The sequence below is a fragment of the Leucopleurus acutus genome (assembly GCF_964270905.1).
Source record: "Leucopleurus acutus genome assembly, chromosome: 3".
NCBI classification, from domain to species: domain Eukaryota; kingdom Metazoa; phylum Chordata; class Mammalia; order Artiodactyla; family Delphinidae; genus Leucopleurus; species Leucopleurus acutus.
Window position 1 is genome coordinate 28,953,007 of NC_139145.1, and position 24,913 is coordinate 28,977,919.

At 39.7% G+C, this 24,913-nt stretch overlaps 1 protein-coding gene across 2 annotated transcripts in view; it reads left to right on the plus strand.

The window, feature by feature from the left end:
- Positions 1-23,188, plus strand: part of UBTD2 (ubiquitin domain containing 2) — a 57,652-nt gene extending 34,464 nt beyond the window's left edge. For both annotated transcript variants that reach the window (XM_082835683.1, XM_082835682.1), the window contains 2 exons: positions 4,499-4,735; positions 19,911-23,188. In XM_082835683.1, the coding sequence (XP_082691809.1) occupies positions 4,499-4,735; positions 19,911-20,308 (635 nt within the window). In that variant the 3' untranslated portion in view covers positions 20,309-23,188. The remainder of the gene's footprint in view (positions 1-4,498; positions 4,736-19,910) is intronic.
- Positions 23,189-24,913: the final 1,725 nt, after the last annotated feature.

Below are 24,913 nucleotides of genomic sequence, written 5' to 3' on the forward strand. Positions count from 1 at the left end.
GTATTCTAAATTTACGTGAGAATAAAATATTTTACAACTATCCTTTTAAGCTAGCACAATCTGTTACAGAAGGGTTCTGTAGGATCTATTCTTAACTCTTGAAGTGACAGAAAAATTTCCCTTTCATTTTCACGATTTTAAGACTATAATCAATCTAAAATAGGTGCATTATCCGAGTTCTATTCCGTGTTGCTTTAAAGTCTTCAGAATTCTTTTGAACAACATTTTTCCCTTTGATTGTGATCTTTTCAAATATTCAGGTTTTTTTTACCTGAATGTTGTGTTAGGAAAACTCTTTGAGTTTTCAGTCTGTTAAAGCTATTATTTCTTGAGTCATATTGTGATATCTACAGTACCTGTGCATTAATGGCCCCTCCTTACTTCATTTGAAGAGTCCCGATATTAAATCAGTTTTCAAAAGAGGAACCAAAGGCAGGAAAACAATTACAAACATACTTCACTTCAGAGATCATTGTTTTTTACCAATAAAATGTCAAAATGAGTTGCAAAAAGCATTCAGTTGTGGAGTAAAAATATTTAAGATTGTGTTTCTTATCGATATTTAGCTCTGAGAAGCAAATCTTTCTTGGGGTTTTTACATGTTAGATCTATTTATTTGTCACATCTTTGGGAAGAAATGTTGAAAGGTTACAAGGAAAGAGAAGATAAGGCGTAGATGAATGTTATCAAGAGGCTTCTGAGAAGGGTGAGTTTTTGGCAAAGTTTTGAAAGTAAATGTGTATTGATAGGGAAAAAAGGGTGTTTTCTGAAATAACTTAGGTTTTTAAAAATATTAATTTCTTTATTAATCTTTTGTTTCTTTTTTTTCGGTAAGGAAAAATTAAGGAAGGTACTTTGTTTTATGGTCTCAGAATGTCAGGTTCTGTTCAGAAATCATGAAAAGAAAAAAGACTTAGTCTGTATATTTTTGCAAAAATGTTTGAAGATTTAAAAATTCATATATACTTCCAAAGTTATTTTTATTTAACAAGCACTTACTGTAGTTTTATTATATATCTATCATTATTGTAAGTGCTATACAGTGTTAATTTATTAAATCCTCATAACAACCCTAAATGTTTTCATGAAGATAAATATTTCAGGATGATAGTTTAAATGCTTTTGCTAAATTTTCATGTTTTTCCCCAGTTTATTTAACAAAAGTAATAACTTAGACGATAAACCACATTTAGTTTAACACGAAACTTTTCCTTTTTTTTTTTTGCGGCACGCGGGCCTCTCATTGTTGTGGCCTCTCCCGTTGCGGAGCACAGGGTCCGGACGCACGGGCTCAGCAGCCATGGCTCACGGGCCTAGCCGCTCCGCAGCATGTGGGATCTTCCCGGACCGGGGCACGAACCTGCGTCCCGTGCATTGGCAGGCGGACTGTCAACCACTGCGCCACCAGGGAAGCCCTAACATGAAGCTTTTAACCTCATATTTTGTAGTGAAAATTCTGTACTGCTTAGTGGTTTCATTAAAATATTTTATGTTGCAAAGATTTGAGTATTTTTTTTAAATATTTATTTGGTTGTGCTGGGTTTTAGCTGTGGCACGTGGGCTCCTTAGTTGCGGCATGCATGTGGGATCTAGTTCCCTGACCAGGGCTCGAACCTGGGCTCCCTGCATTGGGAGCACAGAGTCCTAACCAATGTGCCACCAGGGAAGTCCCAAGACTTAAGTATTTTTATAGTGGACATTTGATAGGCAGATATTCTCCATTACAAATGTTTGTGATATAGGGAAAGCAGAGACCTAGGCGGAAGTAAAAGTAAGCTTTACTTACATGTCACAAGCATTCATTTTGTCTTATTTACTTTTACACAAAGTAATTACTTTGGAACTGTTGACAGCATACAGATTTGAAAATGCATTTAGAGTAATGATTATCCCTAAGCAGCATAATGTATCATTTATACTTTTTTAAAAAAAATTTATTTATTTAGTTTTGGCTGCATTGGATCTTCGTTGCTGTACGCAGGCTTTCTCTAGTTGCGGTGAGTGGGGGCTGCTCTTCGTTGTGGTGCACGGGCTTCTCATTGCGGTGGCTTTTCTTGTTGCTGAGCATGGGCTCTAGGTGCACGGGTTTCAGTAGTTGTGGCACGTGGGCTCAGTAGTTGTGACTCGCGGGCTCTAGAGCGCCGGCTCAGCAGTTGTGGCGCACGGGCTTAGTTGTTCCGCGGCACTTGGAATCTTCCCGGACCAGGGCTGGGACCCATGTCCCCTGCATTGGCAGGCGGATTCTTAAGCACTGTGCCACCAGGGAAGTCCCATTTATATTTTTTATTTGACTTTATTCTTATGCCTTCTACAGGTGAGGGGAGATAAAATAAAGCTGTCATATTTGTAAGGAAGGTGCTTTTACTTTTTCCAAAGTATCTTCTACCTTTACTGTGAGCTAGTTTTTCTGTTGGGTTCTTCTCTTTGAGGACCTTTCAGTTTCCTTTGCTTAAGTACCGAGATCGTGGAGGCTTTGTTGTTGTCTTTGCCTTTGCGTTGCGATTCTCCCACAATTACAGTTATATCAACTTTCTCTCTGGTACACTTAATACATATGACAGACAATTAGACAATAGACAGTTGTCTAATAGACATTAGACAATTCTCTGGAACTCTTCAAGTAGACATGAAATTTTATTCAAATAGGTATTTATTTGAGTATTGAATTAGCTACCTATTCAAATAGGTATCTACTTGTGATGTCTTATCTTCCACTCCCTGTTCAGTAAACTAATAGTGAATGTTGTCTCTAAACTGTTTCTGACTCATCTAAAGGTTAATATAGCAGAAAATAAAATTTACCTTTAATTTTACCTTGTTGGTGGAATCAGTAGGGGGTGGAATGTGTTTATCTGACATATTCTGAACACCTTTGGGTGTTCTGAAGGTGAGGGGATGAGACCTGATGTGCTGCCTTGAAATAAGGTGGCCAGATTGGGTGAAGAGAGCATGGTTTACTCCAAGTGTCAGACCAGATACACTTTGCAGCATGAATTGGTCCCGTCATCTTGAAATATAGCCTAGTGTAGGATGTAGAGATTGCCTAGGGGCTAGAGTTATTTTGTTTTATTTCTGTTATGAATAACTCAAATTTCATCTGACCCTGGGCCAGTGAGGGAATGGTTGATATCAGGGATTCTTTAGAACCATTTTGAGAGTAATTTCTTTTAAATTAGTATTCTTCCTGCAATTAAATATAGAACATTGAATTTTGATATACACCCTCTCCCTCCTACCCACTCTGTCATTTATTTCACACCCACTCTTACCCAACACTCCATGGAGCTTCAGTTTTCTTTTTACCTGTTCTTCTGTTTAACAATTTCTTATCTGTGGCTCTGTGTAAGATAAGAATGTCTCTGTATGTCAGTATGAGATCAGTGGTCATATGCCAGGTAAGTATCTGGGTGCAAAGAAGCTGCATCAGACTCGTTATAGCACTCCTACTACATTCTCTAAGGAGCCACGCTGCCACTTAGAGCAAAAAAGGAGTGGACTCTTACCCTCTTTTTTCTTCTCCTCTTGGATTAAAACTAGAGTAGGGTGTTGTAGTTCTTCTCCTTGTGGTTGGGCACTTCTCCTTTGGCCTAGTATCAAGGATCGCCTGTTCCAATCCTGGTCCCTCTAAAGAGTAAAGCACTACCTCTCTCCCTCATCCCTTTCTAAATTAGCTTCTATATTTGAGTTTCAGGGAAAGATACTTACAGTTCCTTAGACTCATGTCCAGAACAGGGTGCTAGAGGAAGCTTTTCTATGATCAGGTTTCCTTGTGGATCTGGTGGTTTGGCTGTTCTTCCTTTGGATACCACAAAGTAGTCTTTTCCCTCTTTGAGATTTCTCAGTTCCTGCTTTCCGGCTTCATATATTTAAGGGTCCTGAGATTCAAGGACCCTTGGACATATGCCATTGGTTTCTCCTAGTATCTCACCTCTCTTTTATGCTATCCTTTGACTCTTTTTAAATTCTGCCACTGCTGTCTGATGGAACACTTACTACGATTTTTCTAGATAATTTAAAAAATTCTCAGGCTTCCCCGGTGGCTCAGTGGTTGAGAGTCCGCCTGCCGATGCAGGGGACGCGGGTTCGTGCCCCGGTCTGGGAAGATCCCACATGCCGCTGAGCAGCTGGGCCCGTGAGCCATGGCCGCTGAGCCTGCGCGCCCGGAGCCTGTGCTCCACAACGGGAGAGGCCACAACAGTGAGAGACCCGTGTACCGCAAAAAACAAACAAAAATTCTCCTTTGGAGAAGGCAGACTGAATGGAAAAGAGCTACTAACTTGTCACTGGAAGATTTGAGTAGAGCCACCTAATATCTCCATTTGCTCTTGTAGATCTAAAATAAAATAGGTTAGGGGAATTCAGAATGCAAGAGTTAGCTAGTGGGCCAACTTTCCAGCTATAATTTTGATGAAAGAACCAAAGAAGAATGGCCAGATAGCTATTAAAACATCTTTTATAAATTTTGGTTTTGATGTCAGCCTTTTATTTTTCTTCTCAGTCGCTTTAGGTCGTAACCAGCCTTTGAAAAAGGAGAAACCCAAATGGAAAAGTGATTATCCCATGACAGATGGACAACTACGCAGCAAGAGAGATGAATTTTGGGATACCGCACCAGCTTTTGAAGGCCGTAAAGAGATTTGGGATGCCTTGAAGGCTGCAGCACATGCTTTTGAAAACAATGATCATGAACTGGCACAGGCAATCATTGATGGTGCGAACATAACGTTACCACATGGTAGGTTTGGTTGTTGTCAAGGACAAAGTGGAACATCATCAGCTCCTTTCTAATAGCAAGAAACCAAATGGGAAGTGTTCATTTTCCTGCTATGCATTATTCTAATTTTTTTTTTTTTTTTTAATGTAGCAAAGAGGAACATTCCTCTTTGCTTCTTGTATATCTTTTAGCTGGAGATGGGTTTACTCTGTGTGTGTGTGTGTGTGTGTGTGTGTGTGTGTATGTGTATTTTTTAATATCAAGAAAGAGAACACTTGATAAACCTGTATTTTCTAACTTCCGTCTAATCTAGTTCTCCATCAAGGCCTCCCCCCCGCCCCAATCTTCTAGAGCTTCTAGTTCACTGGTTTCCTGCTAGCACTAGAGAGGTAGTCTCAAGTTTAGATCTCAGAAGCCATGGAGACTCAGTGGACACACCTTTAGTCATTATCCTTTCTCATTAAGTCTGTTTTTAACATAATGAGCAAACCTAAACTTAGAAGTGAGTCTCACATATTCTTAAGGACAGTTTTCTATGACTGTATCCCTGAGCTTTATTAGAAACCTCTCTCCTTTGCTTAGGAATGTGACTCTAACGACCACCATAAGCTTTGAATGTTTCCAGGGACACATGTATGCTGGATGCATGCATATCCTCATGTTTAGTCTCCTTGATTAGAAACAAAAAAGTTTCATGCTATACTAAGATTTAGATGTTAATTTTACAGTATATTATATTCTTGTTCTGTTGATTACTATATTTATAAATTGACTTTTCAGTTTTTCAAGTTAATATTTTTCTAAGTTGTCTCTTTAGGTCCGATATAATCCTATATTTCGTTGAATAGTTTTCTATTTATTATTATACTCTCATTGTTTTGTTTGCAGTATCTTCCTTTTTTTTCTTTTCTTCTTTCCTTTCTTTCCCCCCCACCATGGGAATTTTTAGTAAAAGGTGAAAGATTCATACGATCTGAAGAGAAACACAAGTATCGTTCAGTATCTTACTTTGTCTACATTTTCAGAGGAACAGTGCTTTTCACTGTTTAATCATCGGCTTTGACTCTTTGTCAAATAAAAGGTATTTAACTTAGTATCCTTTCCAGTGTTCCAAATCTCCATTAATTTTCCGAATTAATTGTGCTTCCAAGAAACTTTTAAAAATATATATTCCATAGCTGTTCTGTTCTTTAGTAGTAAAACCTTATGAGGATGGGCTTGGGTTAATAACATTGAGCACCCTATATATATAGATCACTATATATAGATCACTTTTTCTACGCAGGTGTAAAAATAATCCGTCCTACATTTGAAAAATTTATAATAGAATGCAGTTTTAGTATGACTCTTTAGTCCCTATTTTCATGGATAGTCTCTGAATTCTTTACTTCTTACATGACTGGAGTGGACATCACCTTGTTCCATTACCTTTCTTAGTTCTATAATTTGTCTTCAAATACTACCTTTATATAATATAAAGGGAAGGGCCTTCCTTTACAGTTAGTTTTATCATCCATCTCTTTTTACTGCTTACATCCTATATTTTAAAAGCAGAATATATTGGTATCTGTACAGGCCCGCGAGTGGGGTGGGGGTGGTGTTTATCTGTGATTTAGGAGCCCAAGGCCCAGAACCTTGGAACTTTGACTTCCTTACTTTGTACCTGTCATAGTTACCTATGGGAAAATCTAATTTAGTTCTGTTAATTATGGCCTTGTTTACAAGTTCATGGAGACATAACAGCTCTGTTACATTTAAGGCAGGGACCTATGCATATCCTATTAGAAACGGGCTCAGATCTCTAAAAACTCAAGTCCCTCATTTCTGTTTATCTGTGTGAACCGCAAAGTAATGATCCTGGCAGCCCCACCAACCAACAGACTGGGGAGAATTATTCTTGGAAATTTGAGAATATTGGATGAGCCTCAACTCGTCCCCTCTATGTTTAAGGAATATTTTCTGCTTTAGCGTGAAAGAGTCAAATTGACTTTCCTCAAGCTTTCCTCTTTGAAAGCTCTGTAATAACTTTATGTGTATTAATATTATTGTCATTGGTACCCTTGATTGATTTCCCTTGTTCATATCTGAAACTTATCAATAATGTTTCTTGGGTAGACTTTTGAATTATATTTCATCAGGTACTCGAACTCACCATTAGTTTATAACTTAGCTATTTAGTTACATGTTTTTACCTACACCTCACTGGTATTGGTGAAATCCCTTCCGTCTTTTAGGTGTAATTACGTAATTGAAATTTTACTTTGGATACATTTTGTTGTATTAAACCCTAACCATCCCAAAGTACTTCATATTTTGAGTTTAAAATATTGCATAGGCTTTAGCTCTTGTTTATCTCAGGCTTTGGTATCAGACCTAGCCTTACTTCCTGCCTCTACTGTATTACTTATAGCTATGTGCCTTTGGGCAAATTGCTTCTTTTCTGTAAGCTTCATTTCTCTCATCTGTAAAATATGGATTGTAAGTACCTACATTGTAGGGTGGTCGTATTGATTAAATGTGATTATAAAACATGTAAATTGCTTACCATAGTCCAAAAAACACTTAATAAATAGTAGTGCTGATGATTGTATCTTTTTTTTTGAATTTTATTTATTTTTTTATACAGCAGGTTCTCATTAGTTATCCATTTTATACATATTAGTGTATACACGTCAATCCCAATCTCCCAGTTCATCCCACCACCACCACCACCGCCCACCCACCACTTTCCCCCCTTGGTGTCCATACGTCTGTTCTCTACATCTGTGTCTTAATTTCTGCCCTGCAAACCGGTTCATCTGTACCATTTTTCTAGGTTCCACATATATGCGTTAATGTACGATATTTGTTTTTCTCTTTCTGACTTAACTTCACTCTGTATGACAGTCTCTAGATCCATCCACGTCTCTACAAATGACCCAATTTCGTTCCTTTTTATGGCTGAGTAATATTCCATTGTATACATGTACCACATCTTCTTTATCCATTCATCTGTCGATGGGCATTTAGGTTGCTTCCATGTCCTGGCTATTGTAAATAGTGCTGCAATGAACACTGGGGTGCATGTGTCTTTTTGAATTATGGTTTTCTCTGGGTATATGCCCAGTAGTGGGATTCCTGGGTCATATGGTAATTCTATTTTTAGTTTTTTAAGGACCCTCCATACTGTTCTCCATAGTGGCTGTATCAATTTACCTTCCTACCAACAGTGCAAGAGGGTTCCCTTTTCTCCACACCCTCTCCAGCATTTGTTGTTTGTAGATTTTCTGATGATGCCCATTCTGACCGGTGTGAGGGTCCTTTCTTTCTCTCTTCTCCTTCTGGGACCCATATAATGCGAATGTTGTTATGTTTAATGTTGTCCCAGAGGTCTCTTAGGCTGTCTTCATTTCTTTTCATTCTTTTTTCTTTATTCTGTTCCGCAGCAGTGAATTCCACCATTCTGTCTTCCAGGTCACTTATTCGTTTTTCTGCCTCAGTTATTCTGCTATTGATTCCTTCTAGTATATTTTTTATTTCAGTTATTGTATTGTACATCTGTTTGTTCTTTAATTCTTCTAGGTCTTTGTTAAACATTTCTTGCATATTCTCGATCTTTGCTTCCATTCTTTTTCCGAGGTCCTGGATCATCTTCACTATCATTATTCTGAATTCTTTTTCTGGAAGGTTGCCTATCTCCACTTCATTTAGTTGTTTTTCTGGGGTTTTATCTTGTTCCTTCATCTGGTACATAGCCCTTTGTCTTTTCATCTCGTCTGTCTTTCTGTGAATGTGGTTTTAGTTCCACAGGCTGCAGGATTGTAGTTCTTCTTGCCTCTGCTGTCTGCCCTCTCAAGGATTGTATTTCTTGAACTCTGACATTAACAAGTAAATTCCTTGCACCTAAATTATAGATTTCAGTCATTTTCTGGATGTACTGTCTACTGGTAACATCTTTCTTTGGCTTTTAGGATACCCTTCTTTTGGGCATATGCCTAATGGAATTTTGAGGTTATGTTGATTCAATAGCAACAATAGTGGCAGATTTATTTATTTATTTTAAATTTTTATTTTATTTATTTATTTTTGGCTGTGTTTGGTCTTTGTTGCCGTGTGCGGGCTTTCTCTAGTTGTGGTGAGCGGGCTTCTCATTGCGGTGGCTTCTCTTGTTGCAGAGCATGGGCTCTAGGCACCCAGGCTTCAGCAGTTGTGGCTTGTGGGCTCTACAGCGCAAGTTCAGTAGTTGTGGCGCATGGGCTCAGCTGCTCCGCGGCATGTGGGATCTTCCCAGACCAGGGCTCGAACCCGTGTCCCCTGCCTTGGCAGGCAGATCCTTAACCACTGTGCCACCAGGGAAGCCCAGTAGTAGATTTATTAATTAGACACCTAGCAGTGAGGACATTGTTAGTTTAGCATCATCTCACACCTGATCCATGCCCATCCCCTTCATCTCCGTCTGTCAGTATTACCCATAAGATTACTGAACTAATCATAGATTGACAGCCTGAAGAGATCCTAGGATATACGCTCCTTTCTAAGTTTTCTTCCAAAAATCTCCTTTTTTGTTTTCATCTCATCCTCTCTTCTCTTCCCATAATCTTTTTGTTATCTCAACCTTATTCATATTATCTTCCCAGTATAAATATTATATATATTTAACTTTATATATAAAGTTCTTTAAAGCTTGAAAACCATATGAAAATGTCTTTGTAAATGTTGTTTGTATCTGTGTTGTCTGTTATTTTAGATTGTATGCTCAAAGTAAGCAAGGATTATGCCCTTTTTGATTTAAATTGTATTTAGTGTCAGTGTTTTATGCATAAAAATTATGTATTTGTCAATGGCCTTTTTTCTTGTGATGATAGTTACCTTTTCTGTTGTTTCAAGGAAACAACCCTTTCCCCCATATTTTCGCTTTCTTTTCTTTCTCTTATAGTGGTTCCCTTGATAATTAATGTGTTTTATCTTAATTCCAGTCAGCAGGTCATATTTATTATATTCCTGCCTGTCCAAGCACAAAATAATTCTGTGCTCTTTAATTATCTTCCTCTATTAATATCTGTGAGAACTCTTTAGTTTGTTATTCTCAAATGGCAGTAGGGATTTTTAAGAGGGAGGTTGGTGTCATAACTACCTGGGGATTTTACATATGAATGTATATTTTCACTTTGGAAATTATGACTCAGGTAGAGGATAATATGGACATGTGTAATAGTGTACTATTGTGGAAAAAGCTCCCTCCGTGATTCTAATGTCTGCTACTTCTTTTCCACAGCCTCCCCATCCTAGAAGAGCTTTAGTTTTCATTATTTACACAGCATTTTTTACTCATGGTCTTAAATTTCTTAAAGAGCTTATTTCCTTTTTCTAATTGAGTGCTATTTTGTCACTACCTAAAATTCCTAAAAACATTCCTAAATACAGTGTTTTGCCTGTGAAACCAGCTTATAGATTAAATGGCATGCCCAAATTAGCATAAACATGGTGAAAAGAAGGTGGTTTTTATTTTCATATTTCACAGAGTCTGGTTCATAGTGGCTATTCAGATATTTTCGGTGAGAGCTCGTTCAGAAACAGTATCTGTTTATCTGGTAAAGAGGAGGATTTAATGCTTTTTTAAAATTATTATTCAGAAGATTTAAAAAGATTTTTAAAATTGCCTACTCCTTTCCCTACCTTCCAATTTTCTAGAAAGGTTGTTGTTTATTTCTTTAGCATCTACAATTAATGTGTTTTCCATCTCCTTGCAATTCACGTGTAAAAGCTCCCTTCTTAATCTTCCCTGTATAGGAGGAGTAGCTGCTCACTATTACCCATTCAGTTGGACTTTTTTTTTTTTTTTTTTGCGGTACGCGGGCCTCTCACTGTTGTGGCCTCTCCCGTTGTGGAGCACAGGCTCCAGACGCGCAGGCTCAGCGGCCACAGCTCACGGGCCCAGCCACTCCGCGGCATGTGGGATCTTCCCGGACCGGGGCACGAACCCGCATCCCCTGCATCGGCAGGCGGACTCTCAACCACTGCGCCACCAGGGAAGCCCTCAGTTGGACTTTTGAAGGCCATTTTCTTTTGTCCTTTCTCATTCTTCAGGATATGCGAGGTAGAAAATAGTAATTCTTGAAAAACCTTTATTTTTTAGTCACCTTCAAAATACAGGTGGGAAAGGAGTTGCCCAGAATTTTTTTTTCTTTTTCCTGGTCTTTCTTATCTCAGAATATATCAAATGTGAATAAATTAAATTATGTATAATGCAGTTTAAGTTGTTTAAAACTAAGGCACTTATAAATAGCTTAAATAGAGCATTTCTGTGTATAGGAAGCCAACATGATGAAAAGAACTCCTGGTCTGAGAATCAGAAATAATAAAATACTATCAGTTCATGTTTTGAATTGATGTTATTTAATTCTCATGCCTGTGATAATCACCTACAACAGTCCCCATTTTAAACAGATGAGAAAACTGAAGCACAGGGAAGTTACATTATTTTTCCGAGGTAGAAGTCATGAAATTGGGTTTTGAACTCAAGTCCTAGATCTAACGGTAACTAAAGCAACTAAGTTACAGGGTCAAGACATTTCATCTGTGTTTTCTGTAAAGTTACTACATGAGTAATCTTCAATGTTAATTCCATGTGTACCATTTTAGGTCTCTCCCACACTATATAGAATACTTTGTTTTTTTATAAATTTATTTATTTTATTTGTTTATCTTTGGCTACATTGGGTCTTCGCTGCTACTTGCAGGCTATCTCTAGTTGCAGTGAGCCGGTGCTACTCTTCGTTGCGGTGTGCGTGCTTCTCATTGCGGTGGCTTCTCCTGTTGCGCAGCACGGGCTCTAGGCGCACAGGCTTCAGCAGTTGTGGCTTGCAGGCTCTAGAGCACAGGCTCAGTAGTTGTGGTGCATGCGCTTAGTTGCTCCATGGCATGTGGGATCTTCCCGGGCCAGGGCTCGAACCCGTTTCCCCTGCATTGGCAGGCAGATTCTTAACCACTGCGCCACCAGGGAAGTCCCTAGAATACTTTAAAATGATATACTTCTATTAATACTAAAGAGAAGCAAGTGAATTCTCTCAGACATGGACAGATAGGAAATGCATATGTATAGGCCTTGTTTCTCTTTCCTTTAAGTGTGTTAGACGCCCATTCAGAAGCAAGCCATGGGGCTTCCCTGGTGGCGCAGTGGTTAAGAATCTGCCTGCCAATGCAGGGGACACGGCTTCGAGCCCTGGTCTGGGAAGATCCCACATGCTGCAGAGCAGCTAAGTCTGTGCGCCACACCTACTGAGCCTACGCTCTAGAGCCTGCGTGCCACAACTCCTGAAGCCCGGGCGCTTAGAGCCTGTGCTCTGCAACAAGAGAAGCCACCGCAAGAAGCCCGTACACCGAGACGAAGAGTAGCCCCCGCTCACCACAACTAGAGAAAGCCCGCACACAGCAACGAAGACCCAACGCAGCCAAAAATAAATAAATAAAATAAATAAATTAAAAAAAAAAAAGCAAGCCATGAATTCTGATTCCTTTAAAGGTCCCTATAAGCATTTGTCATTTAATAAACTTAATTCATGAACATAAAGCTTAAGAACGAAAGCATGAAAATTGTACATACATGAGAGACAGAGGATTTTACCAGACTTGTGTTTAGAAATGAAATGGGGCCTTAATAAAGGATCTGATGACTGACTAATCATAAATTAAATGTTATATCCTTTTCCTCTCTCTATCCTCAATGAAACAAAAAATGATTTGGAGTTACACAGTGTAGCTTTATCCACTCCTCGGCTGCTGTCACCCTTTTTCTTCAGGTAGAGCAGCAAAGGGCCTAAAATAGCTGAGGTGGGAGTTTGTCCCTGAGTCAGTAGGCTTGTCTCTGAAGAAGACCTCCTTTCTTTGCCAATTCTGGGTGGTGGGGGTGGACGGAAAGCAGGGTTTCTGATGTGGTACCAGGAAGTGTACTGCACCGACTTCCACTTCTGTAAAGCCAGGTCAGCTAAATAAACCAGTGCCTGAGTGCTGCTGGTCTGTTCCTCTGTTCCTTTTAAAGAGTTGGAATTAAAGATCAGTGTCCCGTTAGAAATGTGGCCAAATGTTACACAAGCTCTTAATCATGGTCTAACCATCGTAAGACTTTGGTAATACATCCAAACTAAGCCACTTTTCACCTGTGCTTGCTAGAAGAGATGATAGACTTGGTACTTCTGAATCCCAGTCTTAATAGCTAATTTGGTGGAATGAGACAACTGAACCTGCTTCTCCTAAAGCCTGACTATCAGACATAAGCTTAATATAATTCCCAGCAAAGTGTTTGCATGAGAGAGCCTGTAATTTGTTAGTCCTGAAAGACGGCTCATAACACCTGGATGAAGGGTAATTTCGATGGCCCTTTTGACATTATTGTGAGGTTTGTAAAGGACCCCATGAAGCATAAAGCAGTGGGCTCAAACATTATGAAACTTTGATCCTTTGTGATATTGCTATTGGTGAGCTCTCCTCCGTAAGTCTGGTTCTGAGATTTAAAACTTGTATGAGAAGGAAACTGACATTATATGTACTAGTCAATTTTGCATGTGTTTTATTATTTAATCCTTACAACTACTTTGTGAGGTAGATAGTATAGTCCTTGAGGAAACACTGAATATGTCCAAGATTAGGATTCAAATTAACATTTGGGTGTGATGGCTCCAAAGCCACTGTTCCTTCTATCACATTTACTGCTTCTCCAGTCTTCTATTCCTCTGTCAGACTCAACAGTGGGCTGCCTGAATCATAGGTCTAACCCACTCTTTCTTTCCTTCCCATTCTTTCTGTTTTTTCAGTGTTCTTTTCCTTTTTAGCTGTGTCCAGCTCACTTATGTGTTTAGGTCTGCTGTTGTCTTAGGAAGTCATGTTTTATGAAGAGTTCACGCGTTCTGGATCAGTTAGAAAAGTGAAGTCGAGAATAAAGATGTCTTTTCTCATCCTTGGAAGAAACCCCCAATGTGACAAAAGCCTTGCAGTTCTAGGATATTGCTTTCCTAATTTCTTAATTAATTTTGGGAGGACCGTTTTCTACATCAGATTGCTAGTATGTTTTAAATATTAAATGTTTTCAACTCTTTTGAAGTATATTGAAGAACACTAAACAGCACATATTTAAAGTGTATAGTTTGGTTAGCTTTGACATGTAAACACCCATGAAACCATCACTACAATCAAGGTAACATTTTAATATCCTCAAAAGTTTCCTTACATAAAAATTTATTTTTAACTTTTGCAGATTTGTTCATGTAGCTCTGCAAGTCTCACGTGGTAAAAATTTTAAGACTGAGCTGCAGTCTTGCAGGAGTGAACATAGAGGGAAAACCAGTGAGGCCTTCGAATGCTTAAAAAGACGTCTTTCTTTTTAACCTGAAAGCTACTTGAGAAAGAGTAAAGTGTAGAGTAAAGTAAAGAGTAAAGTAAAGAGTAAACGTCTGTTCTGGCATTTAGTAAAGCTATTTTTATTATTTGGTATATAATTTAGTCTTTATAAGTTTCTTGTGAAATATTTTGAAGCCTAATTAAAAGCAGCCATAGAAAAGTGTTGACCAAGGAAAATAGAACATCTGAGCCAGTCATCTAGATAGAAGATAAATAAAAACAACTTCAAAAAATTATGTATGGGGCTTCCCTGGGGGCGCAGTGGTTGAGAGTCCGCCTGCCGATGCAGGGGATACGGGTTCGTGCCCCGGTCTGGGAAGATCCCACATGCCGCGGAGCAGCTGGGCCCGTGAGCCATGGCCGCTGAGCCTGCACGTCCGGAGCCTGTGCTCCGCAACGGGAGAGGCCACAGCAGTGAGAGGCCCGCATACCACACACACACACAAAAAAAATTATGTAGGAAATCAGAACAGAAGGTAGTCTTGGCAGCTTTCTTCCTACCCTGGGGAGCTTTCAGGGGTTCCTGACCTGCGGAAGCAGTGGCCTGGCAGTCGTTTATCCCGGTGGCCATCTGTCTCTGCTAGGACTTGAGTGAGGCCTATAATGGGTTTTTGAGGAGAAGGGGAAAAAAAAGACAAGTGTACTTAGGTGAACAATCTAAGCAAGCCTGGCTAGAATGTCTTTAGAACTAGCGAAGAATTATTAGATGAACTGCACCGTCAGTGGCCAGTGGGTGATGATTAAAAGCCTTTTGTAAATTGCATATGCAAACATAGCTAGGAGTGATTTTTGGAAACATAAAAAAATCCTTATGTTATCAACTTTTAGAGTGGTTCCTTCCCTTCTATGTTTAAATACAGTGTTTCTTTAAGCAAAACTCTCTTCTAACCGTGCCCCGTTTTTTACACATTGCTCTCAAATATCATAGATGAGACAGTGGTAGTAATAGGTCCATTTTGTCACTACATGTGGTGGCTTCGCAGCACTGAAACTTCTTAGTCAACACTTTCTTTTGCCTCATCTTCCAGATGCTTCTTTGACCTGTCACTAACATCACTGGCAAACGTATTGTTGGGCAGCATTTGGAGTGTTGGTTTCTTGCTCCTTGTGATTCACATTTGGTTCTTCATCCCTCTGGTATTTGTCCTCTGCCTTTTTCCAAGCACATTTCTTCCTCTCCTTAACCATATCATTAACCTGGGAGTCTCGTAGAGCTGTCACAAGCCCTATAGCCTTATCCCTGTGTTACACATTGACTTCTTCAGGAATCGGATTATTTTACTGTGTTACTTAACTATCTCTGACCCTGGGCAAGCTACCTCTCTCTACTTCAGTTTTCCCATTTGTAAAATGAGGGTGATAGACTTACCTTAGAGGGCTGTTGTGAGGATTAAGTGTTAATGTATGTAAAGTGCTTAGACAGAGCTAGTAAGCCCTCTTAAGTGTTTGCTTTTATGTTTAAACTTACACATTCGGGATTATTACTCTACAAACTGCTTTTACCCTTTTCCCAATATGCTTCTTCAGTTACCTTCAGATAACTCAATTGAAGTATCTCCCTGAACCTGAAGCAGTTAAGAATCCAAGCAGAGGGCTTCCCTGGTGGCGCAGTGGTTGAGAATCTGCCTGCCAGTGCAGGGGACATGGGTTCGATCCCTGGTCCAGAAAGACCCCACATGCCGCAGACAGCTAAGCCTGTGCGTGTGTCACAACTACTGAGCCAGCGCTCTAGAGCCTGCAAGCCACAACTACTGAGACTGTGTGCCACAACTACTGAAGCCTGCACGCCTAGAGCCTGTGCTCCGCAACAAGAGAAGCCACCGCAATGAGAAGCCTGCGCACCGCAACGAAGAGTAGCCTCCGCTTGCCACAACTAGACAAAGCCCACACGCAGCAACGAAGACCCAACGCAGCCAAAAATAAATACATAAATAAATAAATTAAAAACAAAAAAAGAATCCAAGCAGAGAATCTTGTAACCCTAAATTCTCTGTCACTCTTATTTCCTGGTTAGGTGATTCCTTTCCTAACCTATCATTAGGTCTCGCCCCTTACTACCAGTTCTCTCAGATCCATTTCTTTGCATTGTTAGTCAGCCAGTCATTTTAGCAGGGCCCCCTGATTCCAGTCAGTCACTCTCCCTTCATGCAAATAATAAAATAATCTTTAGGCTTTGTCTTCTTCACTAGCATAACCCTAGCACCTGAAACATTGCTTGGCGTATAGTAGGCACTCAATATTTGTTGGATGAATGACTCATGGACCTATATTAGCCACATGTACCTATACTAGCCTCTTCTAGAAATTTCCTAGGGTATTAAGTCTAAACTCCTGAACCCTCCTATCAGGTTTTCACTATTGCTCTCTGTTTAGTAATTTCACACCATTGATTGTGTATTCCACCTCAGCAGAGCCACTTGTTATCCCCTACTTATCTTGTACTAATTCTTCTTTTAAAAAAATATTTATTTATTTGGTTGCACTGGGTCTTAGTTGCAGCAAGTGGGTTCCTTAGTTGGGACAAGCGGGCTCCTTAGTTGTGGCATGCAAACTCTTAGTTGCAGCATGTGGGATCTAGTTCCCTGGCCAGGGATTGAACCAGGCCCCCTGCATTGGGAGCGTGGAGTCTTAACCACTGCACCACCAGGGAAGTCCCTCTTGTACTAATTCTTGTTTCCATATCATTCGTATTTCTTGGGATGCCCTACATTTGTATTCTGTGTCATGCCCAGAACACACTATTTCTACAGAATTTTTCCTTCTTGGCTCTACCAACTCTAGTCACATTTCTATTGTGTGATATCTCAGCTCCTATGTTTGATTTTCAGTGTCAATTTGTATTTAAATCTTTGGTGGGTATGCTGTGTCTGCTCACCTTGATTATAAGCTCCTGGGGGTCAAGGACAGTCTTGGCTCTCTTGTAACCTTCTCTACTTAGTGCCAGTGACATATCCTACACACTTCTAGGTGTTTAGTAAGTGTCCATGCAGCAACTCTGGAACGCGAGAATTGTTTTCTGGTTAACTTTATGAAGTCCTAAAGAGATTGTGTGATTAGAGACCCTATTAGCAGAGCAGTTTTTTCTTTAATAAAGAGATATGGGGCCATAGAGTGGTGGAAGATTTAGGAGTATATTATTCAAAAGAGTTTGAGCCTGCAGAGGAGTCATTTTGCTCTGAATAGGTAATTTTGGGGTAATATTCAGCTCTGGGCTATATTGATTATTTTTATTGATACTTTATGATCCCAGATATTTAATTTGGGGATAGGGTAACCCGTAAAACTGCAGCCTAAAAATGTAATTAAATGATGTTTGACTTCATGGCCTGAATTCTTCCCCTATTTAGTTTTTTGTTTAATCTAAAACTAGAGCATATTTATAACTCAGATTACAGTATAGTTTGGTAGGAGTGAGGAAAGGAATAAACCAGGAAACTTCATGTTAAATAAATTGCAAGTTACCTTTCCCCAAAATATTGGAATATGGGAGCTTCTAAGCAATAGAGTCTGGATAGCTGATTTCCAGCCTCGTAGATGGGAGGCTGCCTGAGCTAGAATAAGAAGATATGCCATCTTCAGCTGTACCTCTTCAATGGAGTTTTTATTCTCACCCATTTGAGTCTGAAAACTGAACCCCTGACTTGCTGGGCTGAAGGGCAGAAGGGGCAAGACTCAGCTTTCTATTGTGATGAAAGAGTGAGTATTCAGCTCTAGGAAGAGCCAGAGTGCCTGTTAAGACTGTACATTTGTTTTAAGCTTGGCATGCACTACTGTTTCGGCACTGCGCTAGAGGCCGCCATGGCACCTCTCGTCCTGGTTTCTAGGGAGGCTAAAAATATAGGCTGTCTTTCGGTCAAGACATTGTTCTGCCTGTAGTTTGACAGCTTTGGTTTGCACTTTTATTTTCTATCTCTTGTGGTGCATGAAGATGAAGCAGCATGTGCAAACCTGGAAATCACGTTAGAGGTCATTTTTATCCTGCCTCATTTTGCTAATTGAGAGAAGTATTACAGGTTAAAGAACATTGCTCAAGGTTGTACACCTAGTTAATAACAAGCCTGGGAATATCATCTTGGTCTCCTGATTCCAAAGGTAATGATTTAGAATGGTGCCTCTCTTAGAGAATGTTTTTCTAGCAGAACAGTTATGTAAATATATATGTTCTTGTTCCTATCAGGCTGACATTACTGACGCCCCAGTATCAATGGGATATATATCTGAAGGTATTTTCCTGAGAGAGATGATGAGTCTGTAGTGAACTCTCCACCTTCTCTTTGCTAGTTTTCCTAATGGTCAGCCCACCTGAAAGGCACTGAGGTTTCTTTGCCTTAGGACAAGGCTATATCAAGTATATAAACAGCGAAGTTTGCACAACTGACTATTTATAAATAATATTTATACTGCAGTGTGATGGTTACTAGTGTAGGGAATTGCTGGTGATCACAACTGGGCTTGAAGCATATCTATTTCTACAGTCATAGCAGTGTTCAGATTAGTGAATAACACAGAGGCTGAACATTATTTTTAAATACAGAGGAAAGGGGAGATTCGCGTGTATTAATGCTTGGTGCCTGAGTTCTCACCCCAGCCCAGCTTATGTAACTTAGAAAGCAGGCCCAGTTCAACCCTTGGTGGATTGGTGACTGTTCCAGTCTCATTTGGGATGCTTTGGATTTTCAGCCTATTGATGGAGATCAGTTTATTAAGTCATTTGTTCATTGGTAACCATTTCTCAGTGTCCACGCCCCATATTCATTAGCCTGTGTATGAGTGTTCTGAATATGGTAGATATTTTTGGTTTTTATCCAAATTGATAATCAGCTGACATTAATGTTCCAGTTTGAGCAAAAGACACATTATGAATAACCTTAAAATAAAACATTCATTAAGTCTGCTTTCAAGTTCCCCAAGGGAAGCTCTGGTAATTACAATGGTTTATACTTTGTAAAGAAATTAACCATGAATACCTTCTTTTAAACCATAAACACTTTTTTTCCCCCTCCCCTGAGCTAGCCAGTTATAAACTTCATGCCTCTTTTGTTCTTCCTTTTTAACTCAAAGCTTCTCTGTAACAGATTGACTAATTTGGGTTAAATAAAACACCTCAGTCATTTCTGTGGTGGTTGTGCTAATGAGATCCATACATAAGCCATGAGACAATGGCAGCTGGTAAGCTTGTCATCTCTAGTTTGTGATCTCTTCGGACTGAGGACTTCCGGCAAAGTACTTCAACTTAGGAAGTCTAGGCACTAAGAGAACCACTCTGGAACACTGTGTTGTGGAGAATTGAGCTTAGGGATCTGGGGTTTTTGTCTTTTTTTTTTTTTTTTAAGGTTAGCTGATTCATTTCCTAAAAAGATATCCCAAATGTAATTGGCATCTCCCATTAATTTGGTCTAAGCATTGATAATATTAGTAAATTGGAATTTTGTGTGCTTTCTTTTACTTTTTTTTTTTTTTTTCGGTATGTGGGCCTCTCACTGTTGTGGCCTCTCCCGTTGCGGAGCACAGGCTCTGGACACGCAGGCTCAGCGGCCATGGCTCACGGGCCCAGCCGCTCTGCGGCATGTGGGATCTTCCCGGACCGGGGCACGAACCCGTGTCCCCTGCATCGGCAGGCGGACTCTCAACCACTGCGCCACCAGGGAAGCCCTGGTCATGGGCCTTGATAATGATTATTGATGATCACTGACAGAGATTGGCCTTATTTTACATTTTTTTCTCTACAGTGGCACGCCAATGAGATGTTTGAGCATTTTGCAAGATGTAAAGAAAAATGCATTCATTTAGATTAAACTCGTTTTCATATCTTCTCTTTCTTAAGGTGCACTTACAGAGTGCTATGATGAACTGGGGAATAGGTATCAGCTTCCAGTCTACTGCTTGGCACCACCAATCAACATGATAGAGGAAAAGAGCGACATAGAGACTCTGGATATTCCTGAGCCACCGCCCAATTCGGGGTATGAATCTCAGCTCCGTTTGCGCCTTTCCACCGGCAAGGACCTCAAACTTGTGGTCCGCAGCACAGACACAGTGTACCACATGAAGAGGCGGCTACATGCAGCAGAAGGAGTGGAACCGGCTAGTCAGCGGTGGTTCTTTTCTGGCAGACCTCTCACCGACAAAATGAAGTTGGAAGAGCTGAAGATCCCAAAGGACTATGTTGTACAGGTTATAATGAGCCAACCTTTGCAAAACCCAACACCAGTTGAGAACTGAACTGGTCCTGCTGGCTGTCCCTAGATCCCTCCTGCTCCTTTTTATTGTTGTTGTTATCATTTCCTACTCTATGGCGTGAAATTTATTTTCACTGCTCAGAATTCCTTATGAATGGATTTAGTTCTGAGGAATTACCAGTGAAAACTTCCATCTGTGATGGAGACCAACGAAAATAATTAATAAAACACAAAGAGCCAGCCTTTGAGACTCATGTAATTACAGTTTCTAATTCAAGAGGCAGTTAAGAAATAGATAACCATTTATTTTAAAATACCCAACAACTATATAATGGCTGTATTTAAATGATTTGGACTGTAAATAGAACATTGCATCCATGCAGAACAGCACCAAGCACCTGTGAATATAGAATTCTTAAAAAATAAATCAAATACAATTTCCAGAAATCATCAATAACAGTTATAAAACTTGAGCTTTTTAAAATGGAAACTGAAAAGAGCAGTACTTGAGGTTCTCTTCTTTTCTGGTCTTAATTCCTTGCTCAATTGATATTTAGCCATAAAGGAGTAGAGACGGGCAAATTGTGTTTCAATATTGCTTTCCCCATCCCCATATGTTGAGCTCCTTGTTTACATTCACACTAAATTTTGGTGCCTTCCAGCACGTTGGTGGCAGGCACCTTTCTGGAACACTAGGCAATAATTTAGTCAGTGCATTCAGATCTCTGACTTTCAACTGATAACTTAGTTGAAAAGTCTGTTGTCCTCTTGCTGCATAGGTATTTTGAAATGTCTGTATAATGAAGCTGTTTCATATCCAGGCTTAGAAGGACACTACTATGTAAAACCTTCATTGATCAACCTACTCTGCTTAGAACTTTTCAGAGCTAACTGTGCTCCCAAATGCATGGATATGCATGGAATCAAGTACAGCTGGGAATGTACTTGAATCATTCCAGGGATTCAGGGGAATCCCAGGGAATGCATGGAATCAAGTACAGCTGTTCCTACTGTAGGATAATAAAGTAATTATCTTTTCTCCCCCAATTTGCAGGAAGGGTGTAAGGAGAACCCATTCTGTCTGTGCCTGGGAGAATTGTGCCTGTCTTCAATCTTTTAGAAAAAATTTCAACTCATAATTTGCTAGAGTGAAATATTTACTGACATCACCTAAACATCGACAGTGAGACCAAATGTTGATACGTTGCTTTATACTTTAGTGCTTTCCATAGTTCACTGTTACCTGTAGTTGTGGTGGATGAGAATTTTCCTCTCTCATCTTTCCTAGCAAAGAGGCAAATTAAGAAGCATCTGCAGATTATATTAGAGGACTGAAAAATTTGGTGAGATAACCTGACTCTTCTGTACTAGGACTGGAACAAAGCTGCCAAGGATTATATTTAATTTGGAGCCTTTTCAAGGTTGGTCCCATAAGTGAGAAGGGGGCTACCAAGTGATTTCTGAACCCCTGAGAATCCATGAGATGGAAAAGTAGAGGCAAGAAGGCACTTACCTTGTTCTCAAATGAGAAATAATCAAACCTTCACATGTATTTTGGATGTGAAGCACCATTATTAATTTTAATGGCAAAATGAAACTAGTTTAAATGTAATGTTTAAAATACTATTAAATTTCCTATAGCCTGATTGCACATAATATCTATAATTGTAACATATCATGTTTCTGAGAGCTTTAACTGCTTCTCTTTTTCATGCAATCATTTTAAAGATTGTGGCTACATTTAATTTAGGTTTACTGATAATTGAATCTAAATTCAAAAGGCAACAGCAGCATTAATTCCAAAGGAGTATTTTTATATATGGAGGTGGAGATATGCGAGGGTATTTCAATATAATGCCCCTGTCATCAAAATGTTTCCTTATTAATTTGTGTGTCACATTGAACAGCAACATCTCTCAAAGTTTGTCAACTGGGGGACAAAAAAAGTGTTCAAATCTATTTTTCTTAAGTAAATTTGGTGATATAATAATCTATAGTTGGTAGATTTTTTTTGTTGAGGATTGGAGCTCTCTTAATAGTTTATTTTATTTTAAAGGAACGTGTACTTTGAATAACAATTTTCTGGGCATTTAACTAACCTAGGGGAGAAAACCATGGTGCTGTTTAATTGTAAATAGATTGATATAAGATTGGACCAATACTTGATGTGTACAATTTTAGTATGTAGGGTTTTTGTGCTTTTTTTAAAAAAAAAGTTCAATTTTTCTCTTTGTCTTTGCCTTTATTCTGGGTTTTTAATTATTATTACTCTCCACTGAAGGGTAATCTGCTTCATTCTGATAAAAAAAAAAAAAAACTCTAAAAAGGTTTTTCCCCTTTTTAAAACCTCCCAGCTCAGTAACTAACAAGTTCATTACTACCAAACTCAGGCTCTACTATGTCAAACCATACATGGTCATTTATAGATATACTTTATTTGCTGCATTGAAATCTTGGTCTCAAATAGGTTGTTGTTTTTTTCTTTTAAGAATCATGCTGTAAACCAAAACCCATAATTCAGTTTTTCAGAAGCACTGAGCTCATTTCTTTATCCATTTTGGATCAAAGTGGGTAGGCTTTGATTGTTAATTTTTATTTAAAATAAGTGATACATACACATGGGAAAAAAAATCCAAACATACCGAAGTGAAGAGTCTCTCTGAAGATGCCTGTTCTTCATAGCCCATTTCTTCTCCCCAGAGGTAACAGCTGTTCCCAGTTTTCTGGATATCTTTAAAGATGCTCTACCACAGTGGTTCTCAAACTTCAGCATGCATCAGAATTACCTGGAAGGCTTATTAAAACACAGATTGCTGTGCTCTTCCCCCAGAGGTTCAGAGTTAGTAGGTCTGAGTGGGGTCTAATAATTTGCATTTCTAAAAGTTCTCAGGTGATGCTGCTGCTACTAGTCTGGGGATCCCAATGTGAGAACCACTATTTTAGTGTATGTGAGTATATTTACCCGCCCTACCCTGTTTTTTCCATAAATAACATATGCTATTCTACACATTTGATTTTTCTCTAAAATGGTTAGTCTTAGAGATTGTTCCATATATGTTGAGCTAGATCTGCTTCATTCCTCTTACAGGTGCAGTAGTATTCCATTGTCTGGAGTACCACAGGTCAGTCTGGCTGTTTCTAGTCTTTTGGTACTATAAACCATGCTACTGTGAAATGTCCTTTTCTATAGCTACATCTTTACGTCTATGTACATTGCTATATCAAACAGTATATACATTTAGGGAGTAGATGCTGAATTGCCCTCCACATAGATTTTAACCAATTTAATACTATAGCAATATGACTGCTCTTATTTTCCTATATTCTGACCAACTTTTTTTTTTTTCCATAAATTTATTTATTTATTTATTTTTGGCTGCATTGGGTCTTTGTTGCTGCGCACCGGCTTTCTCTAGTTGTGGTGAGCGGGGGCTACTCTTAGTGGCGGTGTGCAGGCTTCTCATTGCGGTGGCTTCTCTTGTTGTGGAGCACCAGCTCTAGGCCTGCAGGCCCAGCTGTTGTGGCACTCAGGCTCAGTAGTTGTGGCTCGCGGGCTCCAGAGCGCAGGCTCAGTAGTTCTGGCACGTGGGCTTAGTTGCTCTGCGGCATGTGGGATCCTCCTCGACCAGGGCTTGAACCCATGCCCCCTGCATTGGCAGGCGGACTCTTAACCACTGCGTCACCAGGGAAGTCCCTGACCAACTTACTGATCTTTGACAGTCTAGGTGGAAACCTGTGTCATGTGGTTTTACTTTGTGTTATGGGATCTTAGTTCCCTGACCAGGGATTGAACCCATGGCCTCAGCAGCAAAAGCATGGAGTCCTAACCGCTGGACTGCCAGGGGATTCCCGCTAGCTCCATTTAGTTTTTGTAGTACCGTTGTGGGGAAGACAAAATTTTGGCTGCTAAGCATTACTCATAAGTGTGTTATCGAAATCTCATGACTATTAGAGTAAATATAGAGAATGTTCATAGTAATTAACATGATTTCAGTTATTACGTGTGACTTATGAATGACAGTCTTAGGCAGTATTCTTGTCTGTTGCACATTGACAAAGTGATTTTTGATTATTAAGTACTCTGGAACTCACTGAATGCCTTACGGTCAGTTATATTGCATGTATTATTTCCTTAAGAAATTCTTGGTTTATAGTAAATGAGCTGTATTTCTTTAATCACCAAACATGTCCCTCAGAAATCTATGGTAGAAGGAGATGTGGTAATTAGCATTAGGTAGACGGGGTTTCTGAGCCAGTGAAATGCCAGCTTAAAACTTAAACAGAATCTGCTAAGACTGAAGTGAGTTACTCAAATCACTCGTTCTCAGTACAAGCGTCTAATTGACCTTGAATTTGAACTTTGGTCCTGCCACTAGTGAGTCATTAAGAACCTTGGGTAAGGTTCTTAATCTTTTTTTTTTTTTTTTTTTTTTTTTGCGGTACACTGGCCTCTCACTGTTGTGGCCTCTCCCGTTGCGGAGCACAGGCTCCGGACGCGCAGGCTCAGCGGCCATGGCTCATGGGCCCAGCCGCTCAGCGTCATGTGGGATCTTCCCAGACCGGGGCACAAACCCGTGTCCCCTGCATCGGCAGGCAGACTCTAAACCACTGCGCCACCAGGGAAGCCCGAGGTTCTTAATCTTGACAC